Source organism: Rhipicephalus microplus, chromosome 2 (assembly GCF_043290135.1).
Source record: "Rhipicephalus microplus isolate Deutch F79 chromosome 2, USDA_Rmic, whole genome shotgun sequence".
NCBI classification, from domain to species: Eukaryota; Metazoa; Arthropoda; class Arachnida; order Ixodida; family Ixodidae; genus Rhipicephalus; species Rhipicephalus microplus.
Window position 1 is genome coordinate 210902368 of NC_134701.1, and position 16078 is coordinate 210918445.

The window sequence follows — 16078 nt, forward strand, 5'->3', positions numbered from 1 at the left end:
GTGCGAAATTCACAATGTTTCTAGCCATTTCCAAGTCGGGTAGCTCGAACCATGAATGAGACAAGCAGTGGCGTAGCCATGGATTAACAGCCCGTTTTTTAACATGGAAGTGTTTTATGCCGGGTCCACCAAGATTTCAGTGAAGTATTTCCGTCACGAAATCGACGCCAAAAAAATACGCATGATCAGAAGACAAAAGGTTCCGTCAGCGGGAGTCGATGCCCATGACCTCCGGGTCTGCGACAAGATACCGGGCACGCTAACTGCTGCGGCACGGTCAAACCATTTCTTTATTACATACTTTGTACACATAAAAATAAGCCTTTTATATCTACCTCTGTCCTCTAAAGCGTTCTTGGTAAAGTGCAGTAATTCATCATGACCATGGGGTCCAGGATTAGCTCCTTCAACGCGTCGTTTCTAAATGTCCGTTCCATTCGGCATGTTTCCAATAGGAGAGGTGCAATTCGCTCAACGCCTTAACACGCCCCCAGGTTGCGACCTTACCCAAAGTGTCGGCGTCGCTCAGAGAATCCATCCATACCAAACATAGCTGTGCAACCTCTGGAACGCACCGATTCTTGAACAAATCTCCTTGCCTGCAGAACGCGCCTGCTTTGCCTGAACCACAATGTAAAATACAAACAATCGTGACCGACCAAAGAGAAGACACGAAGCGCGGTGCGTTTTTCTTTGGTCGGACAGTGCTGTTCAATAACTCCAACATGCCGCTAGTAGGCGACCTTAGCGTGTGCGTCCACTCAGGCACGCTCTTCAGGCTGTCAGATCGCTTTCTCTGGTTTCACTCTCACCGTTAACTACTATAGCTACAACAAGCATTTATGACCTGAAGGGTTTGTTAAATCAGTAATGATGGACATTAGTCGTCAGGACGTAGATGTATGACTGAGCGTGAACGTGGATGGATGCATCCAAATTAAGTGGTGTTGTAGCTGCCAAACACCAGTAGACATTGTGCAGGCTCCCCCATATCAATGTACATTTAACTACTTCTGTAAAGACTCATTTTACTTTACCGGTTCCTGTGACGGAGGGATCAACCAGGTTGCTATTTTTTTACACAAGACGCTCAATTACCTTTGCCTGCCCGGCTTTCACTTGAGATCAAGGAAGTGGGTGCGCCCCTGCCCCACTACAAAAAAGCCGCCAGGCCTGTGCGGAATGCACAGCACAGTCACAGCAAAAGCTGGAAGAGCGGCCTTTCCGAGGTTTTTTTTAGATGAGAAACAGCTCCTTGACTAGCCTGTATAACGCTGTCCCTCCATTCGAACCACTCCCCTCGCCGCAGGGTTCGAGCGGTGCCAAGTAGCTCACGCCCTCCTAGCAGTGTGCGGTGACGTCCCTCTCCTTCGCCTGCCACACGCATACTGCGCGTCAGTTCTCCCTCGCTTCTCCGTCTCCACCGCTCGCAACGATCAAGCCAACATTACCTAGACTATTCACAAGGCCCGTTCATACCGCTCTCTCCAGACGGCATACGTCACGCTAGTTGTCCGAGTGTCCAGTGGCCGAGGACGCGTCGCTCAGGCGGTGGTGTTGGTGACCTTGCGCACTTTTTTACCCCGAGCGGCGGACAAGCCGTGACAGGTTGGCCTTTCATCGCTACCTGCTTCGCTGGTTAGACTGCGTTAGGCTTGGTGCTGCATAGCACTACTCCGAGTCTTCGTCCGTTCCCACGTGTCCTATTTTATTGGTGTTGCGTTTGTGAGCATGTGATTACACATCGATCAGTGCCACATGGGACGTTGTTGTGTTCCCAAATGCCGCGACAATTATGACAGTGGTCCCAAAGTGCGTGTTCCACGAAAAGATTTTCCACAAAGGATTCCACGAAAGGATTTCACACCAAGCATACACTTCAAGGTGAGAAACTGCTGAAATTTGTCTTACCGGCTCTATCGCATTACTGGTGTTCTGGCTCTGTTACTGTTGAACGGAGCGAATATCGTGAGTGGTGATGGTAGTTTTGTCGCGCTTCAGGTAGGGCAGTGCGGTAAAATAGAACAGAAATATTCAGGCTCGCGTCAAAGTTCCCATTAGCCCGTTTCGTATGAAAGTAATTAAGTCACTGTAATGCTTGGCGCAGGTCTGTGAACTCCATTTCCTCGAGGCTGACTTCGTCACAAAGCTGTCACATTTTGACACATTGTCGGGACGGACAGCTGTCGCGGTACTGTTTAGAAGAACTGAAGTTCAAGTATGTCTTGCTGGGAAAATTTCAAACTGACACTCTTGAAGATCGCTTCGGTCGCTATCATCTGCTTCCTGGTGCACAATATCATGTTTCCGTGCGTCCTAGGTGGTGTTGATCACCACCTAGGTGGTGTTGATCAAGCCCACTACTAGGCACCATAACACTACTCACGTAAGCATCAACAAACCCGCGCCTCCTCTCTCTATCTGTCCAAGGAAAGCCGCAAGCCGGAGGGTGCGCGCGCCTCGAGAATCTCATGGCGTGGACAGCGCGCCTCTGCTTGCCGCGCGATCCCGCCGACGGGCAAGACACCGTCGCGGCATGCTTTCCGCTAGTGTGCACGTACTTAGCGTTAGCGAAGCTGGTTGCGTTCGCGAATGGCGACGTCAACGCCGACGAGGTGCGAGTAAAGATCGAACACTGATCGCGTTCGAGAATACAGACGGCGCGCGGGTTACACCGACGAGACGCGAGCCAAGGAAGCCGAGCGCAAGCGTCTTCAACGCGTCCCACCTCCCGTATCTTTCCGTTTGAAACAAACGTTTACTCGAGTAAACGCTACACCGAGTTTCGCTTCAAATCGTTCTTCCAGCACCCACGTCGACGTCCGTTTCAACCGGGACAATGCCGTGTGCACCGCTGCTGCTTACCATCCAATCAGGGTTCCCTTCGGGGAGATGGTCCATAATAGGGAGTTTTAGAATAATGTTTGCAGGTGCTGTGGGCGTTGCGGGCACCATAGAAGTCTTAGAAAAACGTTTGACCCTCCTAGATTGTTTCCTAGGTGGGGCAAACGTTATTCTAAAACTCCCTAATTTTTTAAACACTATATATTTGGGTAACTGCTACACACACATTTTTGGGATACCCAATATGCCATAAATCACAATTTTTGTGTAGTAGGGAGGCATTCACTATGCCATCCTTCCTCATTCTCAGGAGAAGCGCGGTATCCGCTACACACTTGCAAGAAATCTTGTGTATTTTTGTTTTAATGCTGTCGCTGATGACAATAAAAAATTAGGCCTAGGGCGATTCAAATGGGGTTGTACCATTCGACGACCCACTCGTAATGCTATTCGCATTGTGTGACGCACGGTTGTGCCTTTGCTGTTCTACAAGCTTCATTACACACAGTAATGCGCTTTCACGACATGAAGCCTACCTAGGGTCAGTTTGCCGCTGAGCGCGCTCCAAGCATCTGCGTAGCTCAGTGGTAGAATACTGGGCTGGCACGCAGGGGACCCAGGTTTGAATACCATTGTGTCCTTGGTGCTTTTTATTTACTTAGCTTTTTATCGCTCTGCGTGATAGTGGTTATGGACACTGGCAGCAGACAACTACGGTGCACGCGAGACTTGTGATTTCCATAACAGCTTTCGCTATAAAATTTCTGCCTACATCGCTGGCAGCATATTTTTTTTTTTCTTTTCTCTGTGGTATGCACTTCAAATGGCAAGATTCAAAATTCTTCAAACAGAATGATTCATAATTTCATTCAAACAGAATGAAATTGTCTTTTAATGAGAACACAGCACTATTGGCAGCAGATGCCGAACTGTTGTTTATAGTTCTCACTTTGTAAGATTTCAAAGTATGCTTTGCATTTATTCCAGACCGCAGTGAATGAATTCTCATCTAAAACACCTTTTTGCCATTGGCAGATATAGAACATGTGCGGCCGCAGAACCAACACATTACCAAGCAGACCAGTCAAAGAGCAAGACAAGCATCTTAGCTAATATTGAGGAAGTCCCTATCCCAACCATGTAGCAAAGGGGTCAGCAACCATAGGGCCCGTGGGGCAGAGCCATGCCCCTCTCCCCCTTTCATATTCTATCTGAAAGCAGAAACAAAGAAAGATGCCTTGCAGTTGGCATTGTCCCCCATCTTCCCACTTGGCCAGCATTTGGCCAAGATTTATGTCAGTTTTGTAGACTATTGTCAATGGACTCTGCAAAATAGTGGGCGGCCCCTTGCGTACTGTTATGATCCGCTTTCCTGGCTTGGCGTCACTTGGACCTGTGAGACATTGCGGCAGAGCCTATCCCGATTTGTTCCTGGTCAGTGCTCCCAGAGATGCGCCAAAAGCAGCGACAACACGACAGCAGTACTTCGAAGTTTGTAGCAGAGTCGTCTCCCCTCGTAAAACCCTTTGAATGTGCTCGACCGAGTGACAGTCTAAGAAGGGCTTTTTACAGTCTAAGCGGCTTGGAAAGGGTGGTCATTTCTGCACGGTTTTGTTTGTCAGAGTGTGCCGAACAATAAGCCAAGCGTGTGATATCTGTGTTCGGGTGCGTTTCCCTTGTTTTCTGTGGTGCCTTCATGCCGCCGTTTCCCACAAACCGTGGCCTGCCTGGCACCACACACTCATCACTCTAATGGACTACAGAGTCGATCTGTACGTAGGACCCAATGTCTCCGTGCTGTGCTGTGTGCATTGAGTATTGTGCAGTGTTTTCTCTCTCACCATGGGACAAACAGGGCGTGCCTGATTGATATGTGGGGTTTAACGTTCCAAAACCACTATATGATTATGAGAGACGCCGTAGTGGAGGGCTCCGGAAATTTAGACCACCTGGGGTTCTTTAACGTGCACCCAAATCTGAGCACACGGGCCTACGACATTTCCGCCTCCATCGGAAATGCAGCCGCCGCAGCCGGGATTTGAACCCGCGACCTGCGGGTCAGCAGCCGAGTACCTTAGCCACTAGACCACCGCGGCGGGGCCTGGGTTGAGAAGAAGGCAGTGTTTCACCTTCCCGCTTTTAGAGGCAGAGATGAAGGTGTTTTCATTGGACTGAGCTGGCCTCCATTATTTCTCTCTGCAGGGAATACTGGGAACATCGGGCCATGAAACGCGAGCAATCAGACGCTCCAGACAAGTTCCCAGAAGCTCCCATCAAGCTTCTATCAAAAGCTTCCATAATGTTAACAACAGTCGTGTGATAATGCTACCTTGACAATTTAAAAATTGCAATTAAATGTTTTGGTCATCAGCTCCAGCTACTCTACTTGACATCTCCCCGAGACTGTATGGCTCTAGTTCTATGAGCAGACCCCCCCCCCCCCCCCCGACTGCATCAGTACGCTCTAAAAACATCTGTAAGTTAGCTTTCCTACAGCAATGTTTTGCTATCAGAACTCTCATTCCCAGACTGCTTTTCTAGCTCCAAGAACACCCACACTCTAATGAAGGGGCGGGAGCACCACCAAGGCTTTTCAAAGAACACTGCAGAAATGTCACACTTAACTGTACGTTTCCCACATGCAACAAGAGAATGGGAACAACGAAATAAAAGAAAGGTAGGTGTTGATGGTGAATGGAACAAACATTTTGCCAGCTAGTCTGTGCTCGATGCTATCTGGTTCAATACAAACTTGCCCACGTATGCATAATAAATTTTTGCAAACTGTCCATTCTCCGAATTTTTTCTCTTTGCCTACAAGGTCCCCCCCCCCCCCCCACCACCACCACCACCCCTCATTTGGTCATCCAGCCCCCAACGTGTCAGCTTCATGCAATTCGACCCTACGCTTCAAAAGGTTACCGACCTCTACATCACACGCTAACACATAGCGTGTACAGAAAATGTAATGCCACTCTGATATAATGTAATGATATGAGTTCAAGATGTCAGACACATCAAAAACTTCATATGAACAAAACTATTTTACAACCAACAAGCAACACTGGCAATTACATAAAACATTCATTTACAAAAAGGTTTTATTCACATTCCCGGCTGCCTTTAAATGACATATGCATTAAACTCTGGATGGGACTTTTGCATGGGTGTGCGCTTGAAAAAAGAAACATGCGTACTAACATAGCTTGCAGGTTCCCATTTTCGTGTGATTATCTGCATCAACCAATCACTTCATGCGCGCACATTCCACTACACTAGTCATCCTCCATCTCACTAACTACTTCCGGTTAGCACATCAATAGCACAAAGCTCGCATACTTAGCGGCCAACGTGATCTTTCCTACAAAAGCTAAGGTGTCAAAACATTGCGAACTTTATGAAGTTTTCATTTGTTTACGGCTCTAGACCAGTCAAAGATTAGAAATTATTTGCTTTCTGGTAAATAGTGTACCCAATGTCTGTCCACAGCTGTGCCAAAATGAAATAAAATATATTCACTAAGCTTGTAACTTAACACCTTCCCGTGCATATTGGCAGGACATTAATGGGAACATTTCATGGTCTAACATTGCTTGTCTTAAGCTAGACAGATGAACAAGGCTGTCTTTTTGAGACAAGGGAAAAGAATATTTTTGAGAGTTGCTTTTAAAACAGCCCCAGAGAATATGACATTTCAAGGCCCTTTAGTTAGCTAAAAGCAAAGAGCACTATGCCATGTCAATTCTGCTTTTTATACCTCAAATAAATCTAAAGAAACATATGGATATTTGGTTTTATGGTACCACACTTGAATGCAATCCCTAACTTTAGTAAACCTTTCCATACGTTATCAGCATACACACGAGTGCTTGCCTAAACAGTGAATGCAATATTACGCACAGAATAATCAAGAAGTACAAAGATGCAGAGAGGCAAATTATCTAAAACATTATCTGAGACATCAGACATAAGAGAGCTGACCAGAAAATAGTCAACGAAAATGGTACGCTAATAAATATAAAGCTGCACAGATGTGTCTTGTGATGTGCCATAGACAGCATTATTATGAAGCAGCATCACCAATGAAGTCACAGGGAAGAAGCAAGTAATACGTTAAAGGGCCACAAAACAATCTCTGATAATTTTCCAACATTTCAAGCAAACGTGAACATCAAGTTCAGAATGTTGTCACAATCAACAATGCCAAACGTGGCAGCACTTGCCACTCTTTGACTTCGCACGGTAAGAAGGAGCACTCTGCCAGGAGAGACGAGCTGACGAACCGAGCATATCGCAGGAAAGAGTGAAACAAATGAGGGTCTTTTGTATTATCAAATGTGTATAACTCCGTAATTATGGCATCATTACGAAAAAATTCTCATGGCTACGTGTTCCTTGCAGACTCGCGCACAACTGCAACACCAAGACTAAGTTTCAGACCCTTGGGTAGTTTAGGGGCCCTTTAAAGCATTCGACAAATCAATGTTGTAATCTGTTTTTGCACATATTTTAGACAGGAGACAACGAAGCTCGTACAATTGTACAGCTTTTCAACACCAAGCAACCGCAGCTACTGGTGCATATACGTCTACTTAATCTTCCAGCTGAGGGCTTCAATGCACTAAAAAGAAAACGATGTTTTTTTTTCCTGAGAAGGGTTTTACCTTATCGTCTTGAAACGACCAGGAATGGGCACAGCTGATGGACAACAGCGCTAGTCGGGCATGTCTACACAAAATTAGACAATGAGAGCACGCTTTTGCAAGCTTTAATTTAAAGAATGTGAAGCACAGTAGTTCAGACACCTTTTCAAAGGCACGCGGCACTCTGCGAATGGTCAACTGACCAATCCACTCGCAAAGAAAAAATGCATCTGAATCTCTTCACCATTTCATAAGTTTTTTGACTCTGCCCTCTCACGAACTATTATGTCGATTCCTTTAGGCAGGGGACAATACGATTCAACGAGCGAGTCTTACTACAAGCAAGCTGCTACTTAAAACGAATGAGCAGGCAGCAGCCCAAGAAGAAAATGCTTAGCTTTATCTTGAATTTAAAAAACAGAGACACACGCACAAAGAAAAAGAAGTTTCAATAACACAGTCACCTAACCAGAAGATACAAAATAAATCGACCAACCAGCCAGCCAGGAATGTTTCCGACATGTTGGGGCTACTGAGGAGCTTTCTGCTGCAAGGGGACAAAAGCACAAACTGCGGCTCTCCTTGCTTTTTGGGCACAGACTAGAGATGGGGAATGGCGGCGAAGCGACACACTCCAAGGCCCTCTTCCCGATGTGCACCAAAGTCCACACGTGGCTTGGAAGCATGGCCGCGAGTCTTGACGCCATGCTGCACGTAGCCAGTTTTCCTGCGCTCCTCGCATATTTTTGTGGGCAGCCTGGGGAACTGTTCTCTCTCGCATTTCTCGACAAACGCGCACTTTTTGAGATGACAATGACGGTGAACTGGCATGGCTGAAGCCTCGTTTTTTGCTTGATCGTCGGTCACTTGTTGTTGGTCAGAGCATTTGATAACCTGTAAGGGAGAAAAATGGCTTTGCTACATCGACGGTTCAGCAGGCTCACTCCTATGCTCATGTCACATGCTGCAGAAACAGTATTTGGCAAGCAAGTAAGCAGACTTGAGTATAGGTATAACACGAAAGATAACTGGCTTGGCACAGAAATCGCAACCACAGAAATGCCTCATTAACAGGACAAGCACCCATCCCGTCTGTGTTCTTTCTGTGGTCATAGCTTTGGCAATACGTCTTTTATTACTACTGCACAAGCCCAAACTAATGCACCAGCAAGCAGTACTAGAAGGTGATTAAAAAGGGCAATGTAAATAGCAGGAAAGTCTACTTAGAGCTTTTCTAAATAAAACCATTGTGATAAAGTACCACTTATAGCTGAACATATTTGCAGCATATAATGCATAACAGAAGTAACAGATAACATGAGGCCTCCTTCATTTTGTTTTTCCTGTACTATACACAGTCACTAGCTACATGTATAAACCAAAATTAGCAATTAACATTTGAAATCTTGTTCTAATGAGGCACATTCTACTGTGATGAATGAACAGGACCTCAAATGGAATACATAGTCCTAGAGACCTACTGTTCATAACTAAAAAGCAGACATTAGCATTGATAAAGAAAAAAATAAGATTATTTGGTGGAGTGGCATGTAGGTAACATTCTTGTGCCATTGCTGTGAATGTACACAAGCAGACGTAAAAGGCTTCAAGACTAAAAGCACAATGAAAATTTTGATTTTGCTTAATACTCTTAGTGTTCGATAGTCATAGACAAAGGTACATCCAGAAATCTTTTTCTTTGCGGGGGGAGGGGGGGTCCCACACTTTATGTATGTTTACTTATGCTTGGGGGTGGGGAGGCAGGAGGGGGTTGAACTCTCTGAACCACTCTTCTGGCTGTGCTACTGCCCACGAAAGATGCGAGCTTGTTGGTAGCTCATCTCTAGTAAGTTTTCTTATAGGGCACGCAAAGACAGAAAGAAATGAAGGCACGTGCGTGCACACACACACACACACGTGCACATATCTACTGCCAATCAAAATAAAATTAGCTTGGCAATATTCTGCAACACTAGGACGCTTTTTCTATTCTATCCTGCTCCCTCTGTTGCTGGCTCCTCGTGCCAAGGTGTGAATCATGTCTGCTGCGCCATGAAAGCAAGACAAAGAACAGAGTTTTTGTTGAATAATGCTTCTGTATTTTTATCCAGTGTTGGTACAAAATATGCTATGCTACAACAGATGAACAGAAGCGTTTAAACGACACCGCTTCTATGAAAGCAATTAAAATAATAGCAGCAATATGAAAACCAACAGTGAAAAACTCCTCACCATTCCATGGCTTCGTCTAGTCCATTCCCTTTGAGTGCAGAGGTCTTGAATATTTGAAATGTGCGGCTCTTCAGAGCATCTAGACCGAGTGCCGTGTGAATCTCGGACACTGTCATAGCTTCGTCCAAGTCCTGCTTGTTCGCGAGAACGACAAGGATCGCCTTCTTCAGCTCTTCTTCCTGCCACACAAGATGAACAAATGTGGAAAGGGGTATTGCCACTTGAGCAAAATTAGCGATAGCCAAATAAAGATTTAATAGTTCGCGGCATTTCCTCTTTAAAGGCGCATGCACACAAGCCTGCGCCAATGGCGCGCACTCTATGTTGAAGTGACGAGCCAGATGGGTGGTGACCTAGCCTTCGGAGAACATCGCAAAGTGCATGAGAAGAACTATTTCTTTAGTCGCGGAGGTGAACAGCTGTCAGACATTGGTCCTTTGAGTGGGGCCTCAGCAGACTTATTAAGTCAGGCGCAACAAAGTGCTCCAGTTTACACATCCTGTTTTGAGACTATTGTCAGTGCACATTTTTCATTCAAGAAAATTGACATTATGAAGCTTGAACATTCAAGGCTTGCTGCTTGCCCATTTCTTCCCGTTTATTCATTAGATCAGATGAAATAACTAGTCGTGCCTTGACACAACAGTAATCCAAGAAACTGAATATCTAGACACTTACTTAGGTCACCATCAGACAGACATTAAAGCTTGGAGCACTCACTAATTCTGGCACGAAAAGGCAACTTGCCTCCAGAAAAATTACCAACACACTGTCTTTTCTTCTACTCAAACTTCCTTCCTCTTTACTACGAGGAATACACACAGCTTCGTGATCCCCCGAACTTACAAGCTACTTCGTTAAAAAACGAGTCAGTTCCCCCCAACTCTCCATAACTGCACTACCTGTTGGCTTTGGGCGATGGTTTTTGCAACATTACTGAATATACAAGAACCTGCAAATGATATATCCTCCTGAGTTCCAGCTATGGCGATTTGTCCAAAATATTGGACATGAAATACCCCATCACTACAAAGATCTCAGCATGTTTTCTTCCTCAAAAACCACTTGTCCAATATTTTGGACATCTACTGGCGCCCTCCATGAAGTTTTGTCGAAATTGCGCCAGAAGATCGCGAAACAAAGAAGAAAACATGGTGGCGTTGAACAGAGCAATCTTCTAGAAGTTAAACGGCGAAAGTTAAGGTCCACTTTTCTGTTGGTTTTTTATTATTTGTTAAATTTTGAATAAAAACTTGCAGTTATTACGGAATTTGTCACACTTTTCTTCAGTAACCTTGCTTTGTGTTGCTTCAGGCCCACTACTTAACGCTTTAATTAAGTTTCAGCGTCCAATTAGTTGGACATCACGCCATACCTAAAGCACAGGCATAACGGAAATAATAAGCTTCACTTTTTATCTTCGTCACCTACACACCTAGTTGTGAAAGTTTCAGGAAATTCCGTGGACCAAAATCCAACCCGGAAGTCAGGAGGATATGCGTAAGACGGCCAGACATCATCAACTCTTGGACGCCTTTCCCAAGCAATGAGTCCTTGCCACAGTTGGCCGAACCGGTAATCACTTTGAACTAAGAAGCAAAGATTGCTATTGAATGCACAATGAGACAAAAGGCGTACTCACCTCGAGCATAGAAACTAGCTCTTCTTTAGATATGCCAATACGGTCCCTGTCCGCACTGTCAACAACGTATATGATGGCATCGGTGTTGGAAAAGTAACACCGCCAGTATGGCCTGGAATGAAAAAGAGAAGCATGGTGACATCAGGTATGACTGCTGAATGCAAACCTGAGCATTCTACATGTGAACATGATTACAGCTGATTGAAGTAACAATGCCAAGTGGAATAGGACTTGCCTGATGCTTGTCTGGCCACCCAAGTCCCACACTTGGAACTTGAGATTCTTATACGTAACTTGCTCAACATTGAATCCAATAGCTGAAGGAGAGAGTAGGAATAAGTTAACGAATATTATAAATATTTACTGTTTTTCAGGACCTGTATACTATAACACAAACAAAAAAAAATGCTGGTGGCTGATGAGACACTGGTCCTATGCTACAAGTCAGAGAACAGGAAAGAAGTGAAAATTCAAGGGCTCGTTTGTCTTTGTGAGACATAATGCTAATGATAACTAATAGACAATGATGCCAAAGATAGTATACGGATGTTACTAGTAGTAAATGAAATGTAAACGTGAAGGAAGAAAGGAGGACGAAAAAATAACTTGCTGCGGGCAGGGACCGAGCCTGTGACCTTCGAGTAACGCATCCGATGCTCTACTAACTCAGCTACAGTGGCGGTCATCCCAAATTCAATGAGCCAAAAGTGTCATCAGAGGGGGCAGTGTGGGAGAGAGGTTAGAAACTGAATGTGATCAGATATGCAAGACACATGTGCTAATGAACCCAGCTGGTAAATGTGGCTATGGCAGCCTATTTCGACCTTTATAAGCAAAGAATAACGGCGATTACCATTACTTCCTAGAGAGAAATTGGGGCTGGTCAATTTACACATCCGGTACTTGCAACATGTTTCAATATATTAACAAATTCATAATTTCTGCTACTGCTTCTTCAGCTCAGCGGTGTGGTTGTGGACACTTAAAAGCCTGCTTAATAATTATTATCTGGGTTGTGCAATACAACCATCAGGCCTTTCTCTCCATGATGTAGCCACATCTGTGGCATTATTTTATTATTGGTGACCTTACAGCATTTAATTAAGATTGGAACAGCATGAACTTCATAAAAAAAATGGTGACACTTACAACCCCAGCACCTTAATAATGAATAATAACGCTTGCTGTTACCAACAAGTTCTGGCTACATTAACAAGTAGGTGGATCATTCATAACACCGTGAAGCCATAACTGATTCCCTTCTGGCAATTTCTGTAGCTGCCACACACGAATGCGACACCAGGAAATAGTGGCTCCTAGTAATAAACGTGACTTAACTATATCCTCCCATGTGTGAGACAAGAGTGGAAAGGTTTTTTTTTTTTTTACACTTGTGACAGTGTTCATCAGTATTTTATTTTTGGCAAACAGCTGAGGAATAACGCGTAAAAGCTCTTTCGAGAAATTCCTATTTACAGTCCAAGTATGGGCACTTGCTAAAGACCACTTCATTGTCTCTACACAGTGACCATGAGGAAAAATAGTCGCTACACCGCCACGGAGGCGGCTCTCTCATACATGACAAGCTTTAACAATAAAACTGCGCATAAATGCAAAAGTGTGCGCGGCTAACACTGCTGCGGCTATACAAGCGGGTTCCCATTCACGAAATCGACTGTTACACGATCAAGTACCCGCCTTTTACGAAGCACACAATGCCCTCGAGCCGTCGATTACACGATAACCCACCGAGACACAAAACATCTGCTCCAAGAACGAGAACAGCTGGACTCACTCGGAATGGTTGTAACAACCTCGCCGACTTGCAACCGGTACAGGATGGTAGTCTTTCCAGCCCCATCCAGGCCCAATATCAGGATCCGCATCTCCCGACTGCCCAGCAAGCCTCTGAAGTAGCTCAGAAGCCCACCTGTTCCAACATAACAACAAACGTATTTGGCTGCCAGAGTAGTACGCACGTGTTGTCACGCGGCATACTTGTAGCTGAAGCTACGTTTCAAACACGGTTGCAATGGGTGGTTCTCAAAAAGCTCCACGCAAACGCTCGTACGAAAGCTGTACGGTCTCGCTGTTAAGAATTTAAGGTTCAATGACCGAATTACTTGTGGTTAAACAGCGATATTTCGGTAGCCCACGATCAAGTGTAAAACTGTGACTACAGAGATCTGGGCATGCTCTTGGAGGCAGAGTTGCACAGAATGTTGAGAGTGTGGAGAGACTTCGACGATAGAAACCGACGATCGGTCACGCGTAAGAGGCCTGTTAACACAGCCAGTGTATGGCAAAACATTGTGATCTACGAGCGCTGCAAGCACGCTACGTTTGTCCCTAACTGCAGTTCCCATTCACTTGCGAAATGCCAGTTCAAAGACCCGGCATTTCACATTCTGACCTCGCCGAATGCGAGAGTCCTGTTGTACGACTAAGAATTGTAACCGCTAGCAATCGACATGAGCAAATAGATGCTAACTGTGCCGTTCTATGCGACGGCAGCGTAGTGCGCAAGGCGCGATACGGCAAGTGTCAAGCCATCGGCGCACTCCTAAACCACCATGGGCCCGGCGACACAAATCGATGTCGCTCGTATGGTGAGGACCATCCACACGCAGAGGGGTGTTCTACGTACAGCATTGAGGCATCCTGCTTTCTGTCCTTAGACATCACTGTGTGTCGCTTTATACTGTATTTAAGATAAAAGCTTTTCGACCGGGAATCCCCATTCGGAACCTAACGCACTCGGAACCTGACGCTTTCATCGGCTTCGACATCTGGCCGAAGGTCAAGTTAGGTGCACTACACAGTGAACCGCAAATAGTTCGTTGAAGTGGCTCACCCATTTTCAACGGGAAAGCGGTTCAGCAGGCAGCTGGTACCTCAGTTTAATGGTAATATAAACAAGCAATCCTACCGCGTGAAACGTGTCTTCGCAGACTGCGCATGCTCCGAGAGCCGACCAAGCCGTCGCCCGCGACTACACCTTGTAAACTGTTCCCGTTAATAAGAGGGCGCCACCGACATTACACTGTTTTTTGTAATGTTGATTCACACTCATGAAAACTCACTTATGGCATGCTTAACCAAAGCACAATAAACTAATAGATATCTCTGGACATATTTATACGAGTGATTGGTACTACATCAGTCATTGGTATATAAGCATGTATATGAACTTTAACCCGATAAAACGAAATGTAATTTTACGTATTCCCCGACCTAACAAAGAAATTTTCATTTTCCGGCAGCTATACACATACGGTTCATTAGCTCAAATTAACAAAGTTATGCCGACATTAACTCTCATTTAATGCAACTTTTCTGGCAAAAAAAAAAAGTACCACAGAGATTTTGTTTTATAGACTCTGACACCATGACACGTGCCGAGTGCAGCCAAATTCAATAACTGATTAAAAATAAAAATAAAAACTGGCCTTCAGAAAAATTCTACAAAGTGTGGCGTCGCACACCTAAGGCAGTATTTTTGGACGCTTTGCAATCAGCGTGCCTTTTGCTGCCAATTAACACTGACGTCAGCTTGAGGGCATTGCGGAGACGTCAATCACTTATGGTTGTCTATCACAGAAGGGCAGGCATACTTACAAACCAGCCAACGCAACTATGAGTGAGCAGCTCATTTCCTATGGGGATGCAATGAAAACAGGCATACTTTCGCTGAAAATTTTGTTTTTGACAAGCAAGTTGTAATATAGTATGTTCTTCACACACAGAGGTTTCATGAAGTCCAGAGATCAAAGCACTATCGATGCAGCATTCTTATACTATAATTTTGACCCAAATGACAAATTTTGTGACCAACAGTTCAATACAAAAAAAGCCTGTTAATTGGGCAGACTTTTGCGCCGCATCCTCATTGCCTGCATTTCCAAGACCAAACCAGACACTTGTATTCTCAAGAGAAGTTAATTAAGACGGGAAATGAAAACAGATGTACTTTGAATCGCACTTAAATTCCTTAAATGTAAAGACTGTCTACTCACACATAATCAATGCCATGAGAGATTACAAAGTACTTGAATGATAACACATATTCTTTGTTGTCATAAAATAATGACAGGACAAAAACTCGCCAATTTGGGAGTATTTGGATATTGTTAGGGTGCTACAATGAGCCCTTGTGTAAATAATCACCAGTCCGGCACTAACATTACATTTGCACTTCTGATTGAAGAGAACGATGGTTCACGAAGTAAAAACAATGCTTTTCAGCATTTAGTCTGCATGTCAGCTGCTATAGAGAAGGAAAAGTCGCAAAGTGCTTGGGACTTCAACCACATGTTCAAAAATGACAGCACTCATATGGTGGTACCACAATTTCATTCCTTTGTCATAGTTCGAGAAGCACTGCAATATATTTGATACTGATCGTAACAACTTTCATTTTCTTCCATCAATTAAAGCAGCTTTCACTTCTTCATTGCACGACAACTATAAGTAGCATTTTAGGCGAGCATGCCACTAAACACAAGCAGCTACTCACCAAGACTCGACCTCCTTACATTACATTTAAAGAACAGTCGCATGCAACTTTGTTTCATAGTCAGTGACAACATAAGATTACAGTATTTTGCAAGAGCTATAGACATCTGAAGTTCTCTGCAAAAAACGTCAAGAAAATGAATGAGTACAATTTCCTGGTGCGTCTATAAAACTTATTTTTGGCTATCAAAATGGTTTATCT

The 16078-nt window shown here is 44.6% G+C and overlaps 1 protein-coding gene across 1 annotated transcript; it reads right to left on the reverse strand.

Annotated features, from left to right (window-relative positions):
* Positions 1–8051: 8051 nt before the first annotated feature.
* Arl1 (ADP ribosylation factor-like 1) lies at positions 8052–14347 on the reverse strand. The gene is made up of 6 exons (XM_037421613.2): positions 14216–14347; positions 13157–13291; positions 11597–11678; positions 11362–11473; positions 9720–9898; positions 8052–8381 (listed from the first exon to the last, which is right to left on the reverse strand). Exons 1-6 carry the CDS (start codon positions 14217–14219, stop codon positions 8351–8353), a joined length of 543 nt encoding a protein of 180 aa, XP_037277510.1. The 5' UTR covers positions 14220–14347; the 3' UTR covers positions 8052–8350.
* Positions 14348–16078: the final 1731 nt, after the last annotated feature.

What these genes read in the sequence shown, in the direction of transcription:
- Arl1 (XM_037421613.2), bottom strand. An exon ending in GGTTGTTACAACCATTCCGA is followed by an intron (nt 11,679 to 13,156) that starts GTGAGTCCAGCT and finishes TCTCTCCTTCAG; the next exon opens with CTATTGGATTCAATGTTGAG. An exon ending in AGCTAGTTTCTATGCTCGAG is followed by an intron (nt 9,899 to 11,361) that starts GTGAGTACGCCT and finishes CTTGTGTGGCAG; the next exon opens with GAAGAAGAGCTGAAGAAGGC.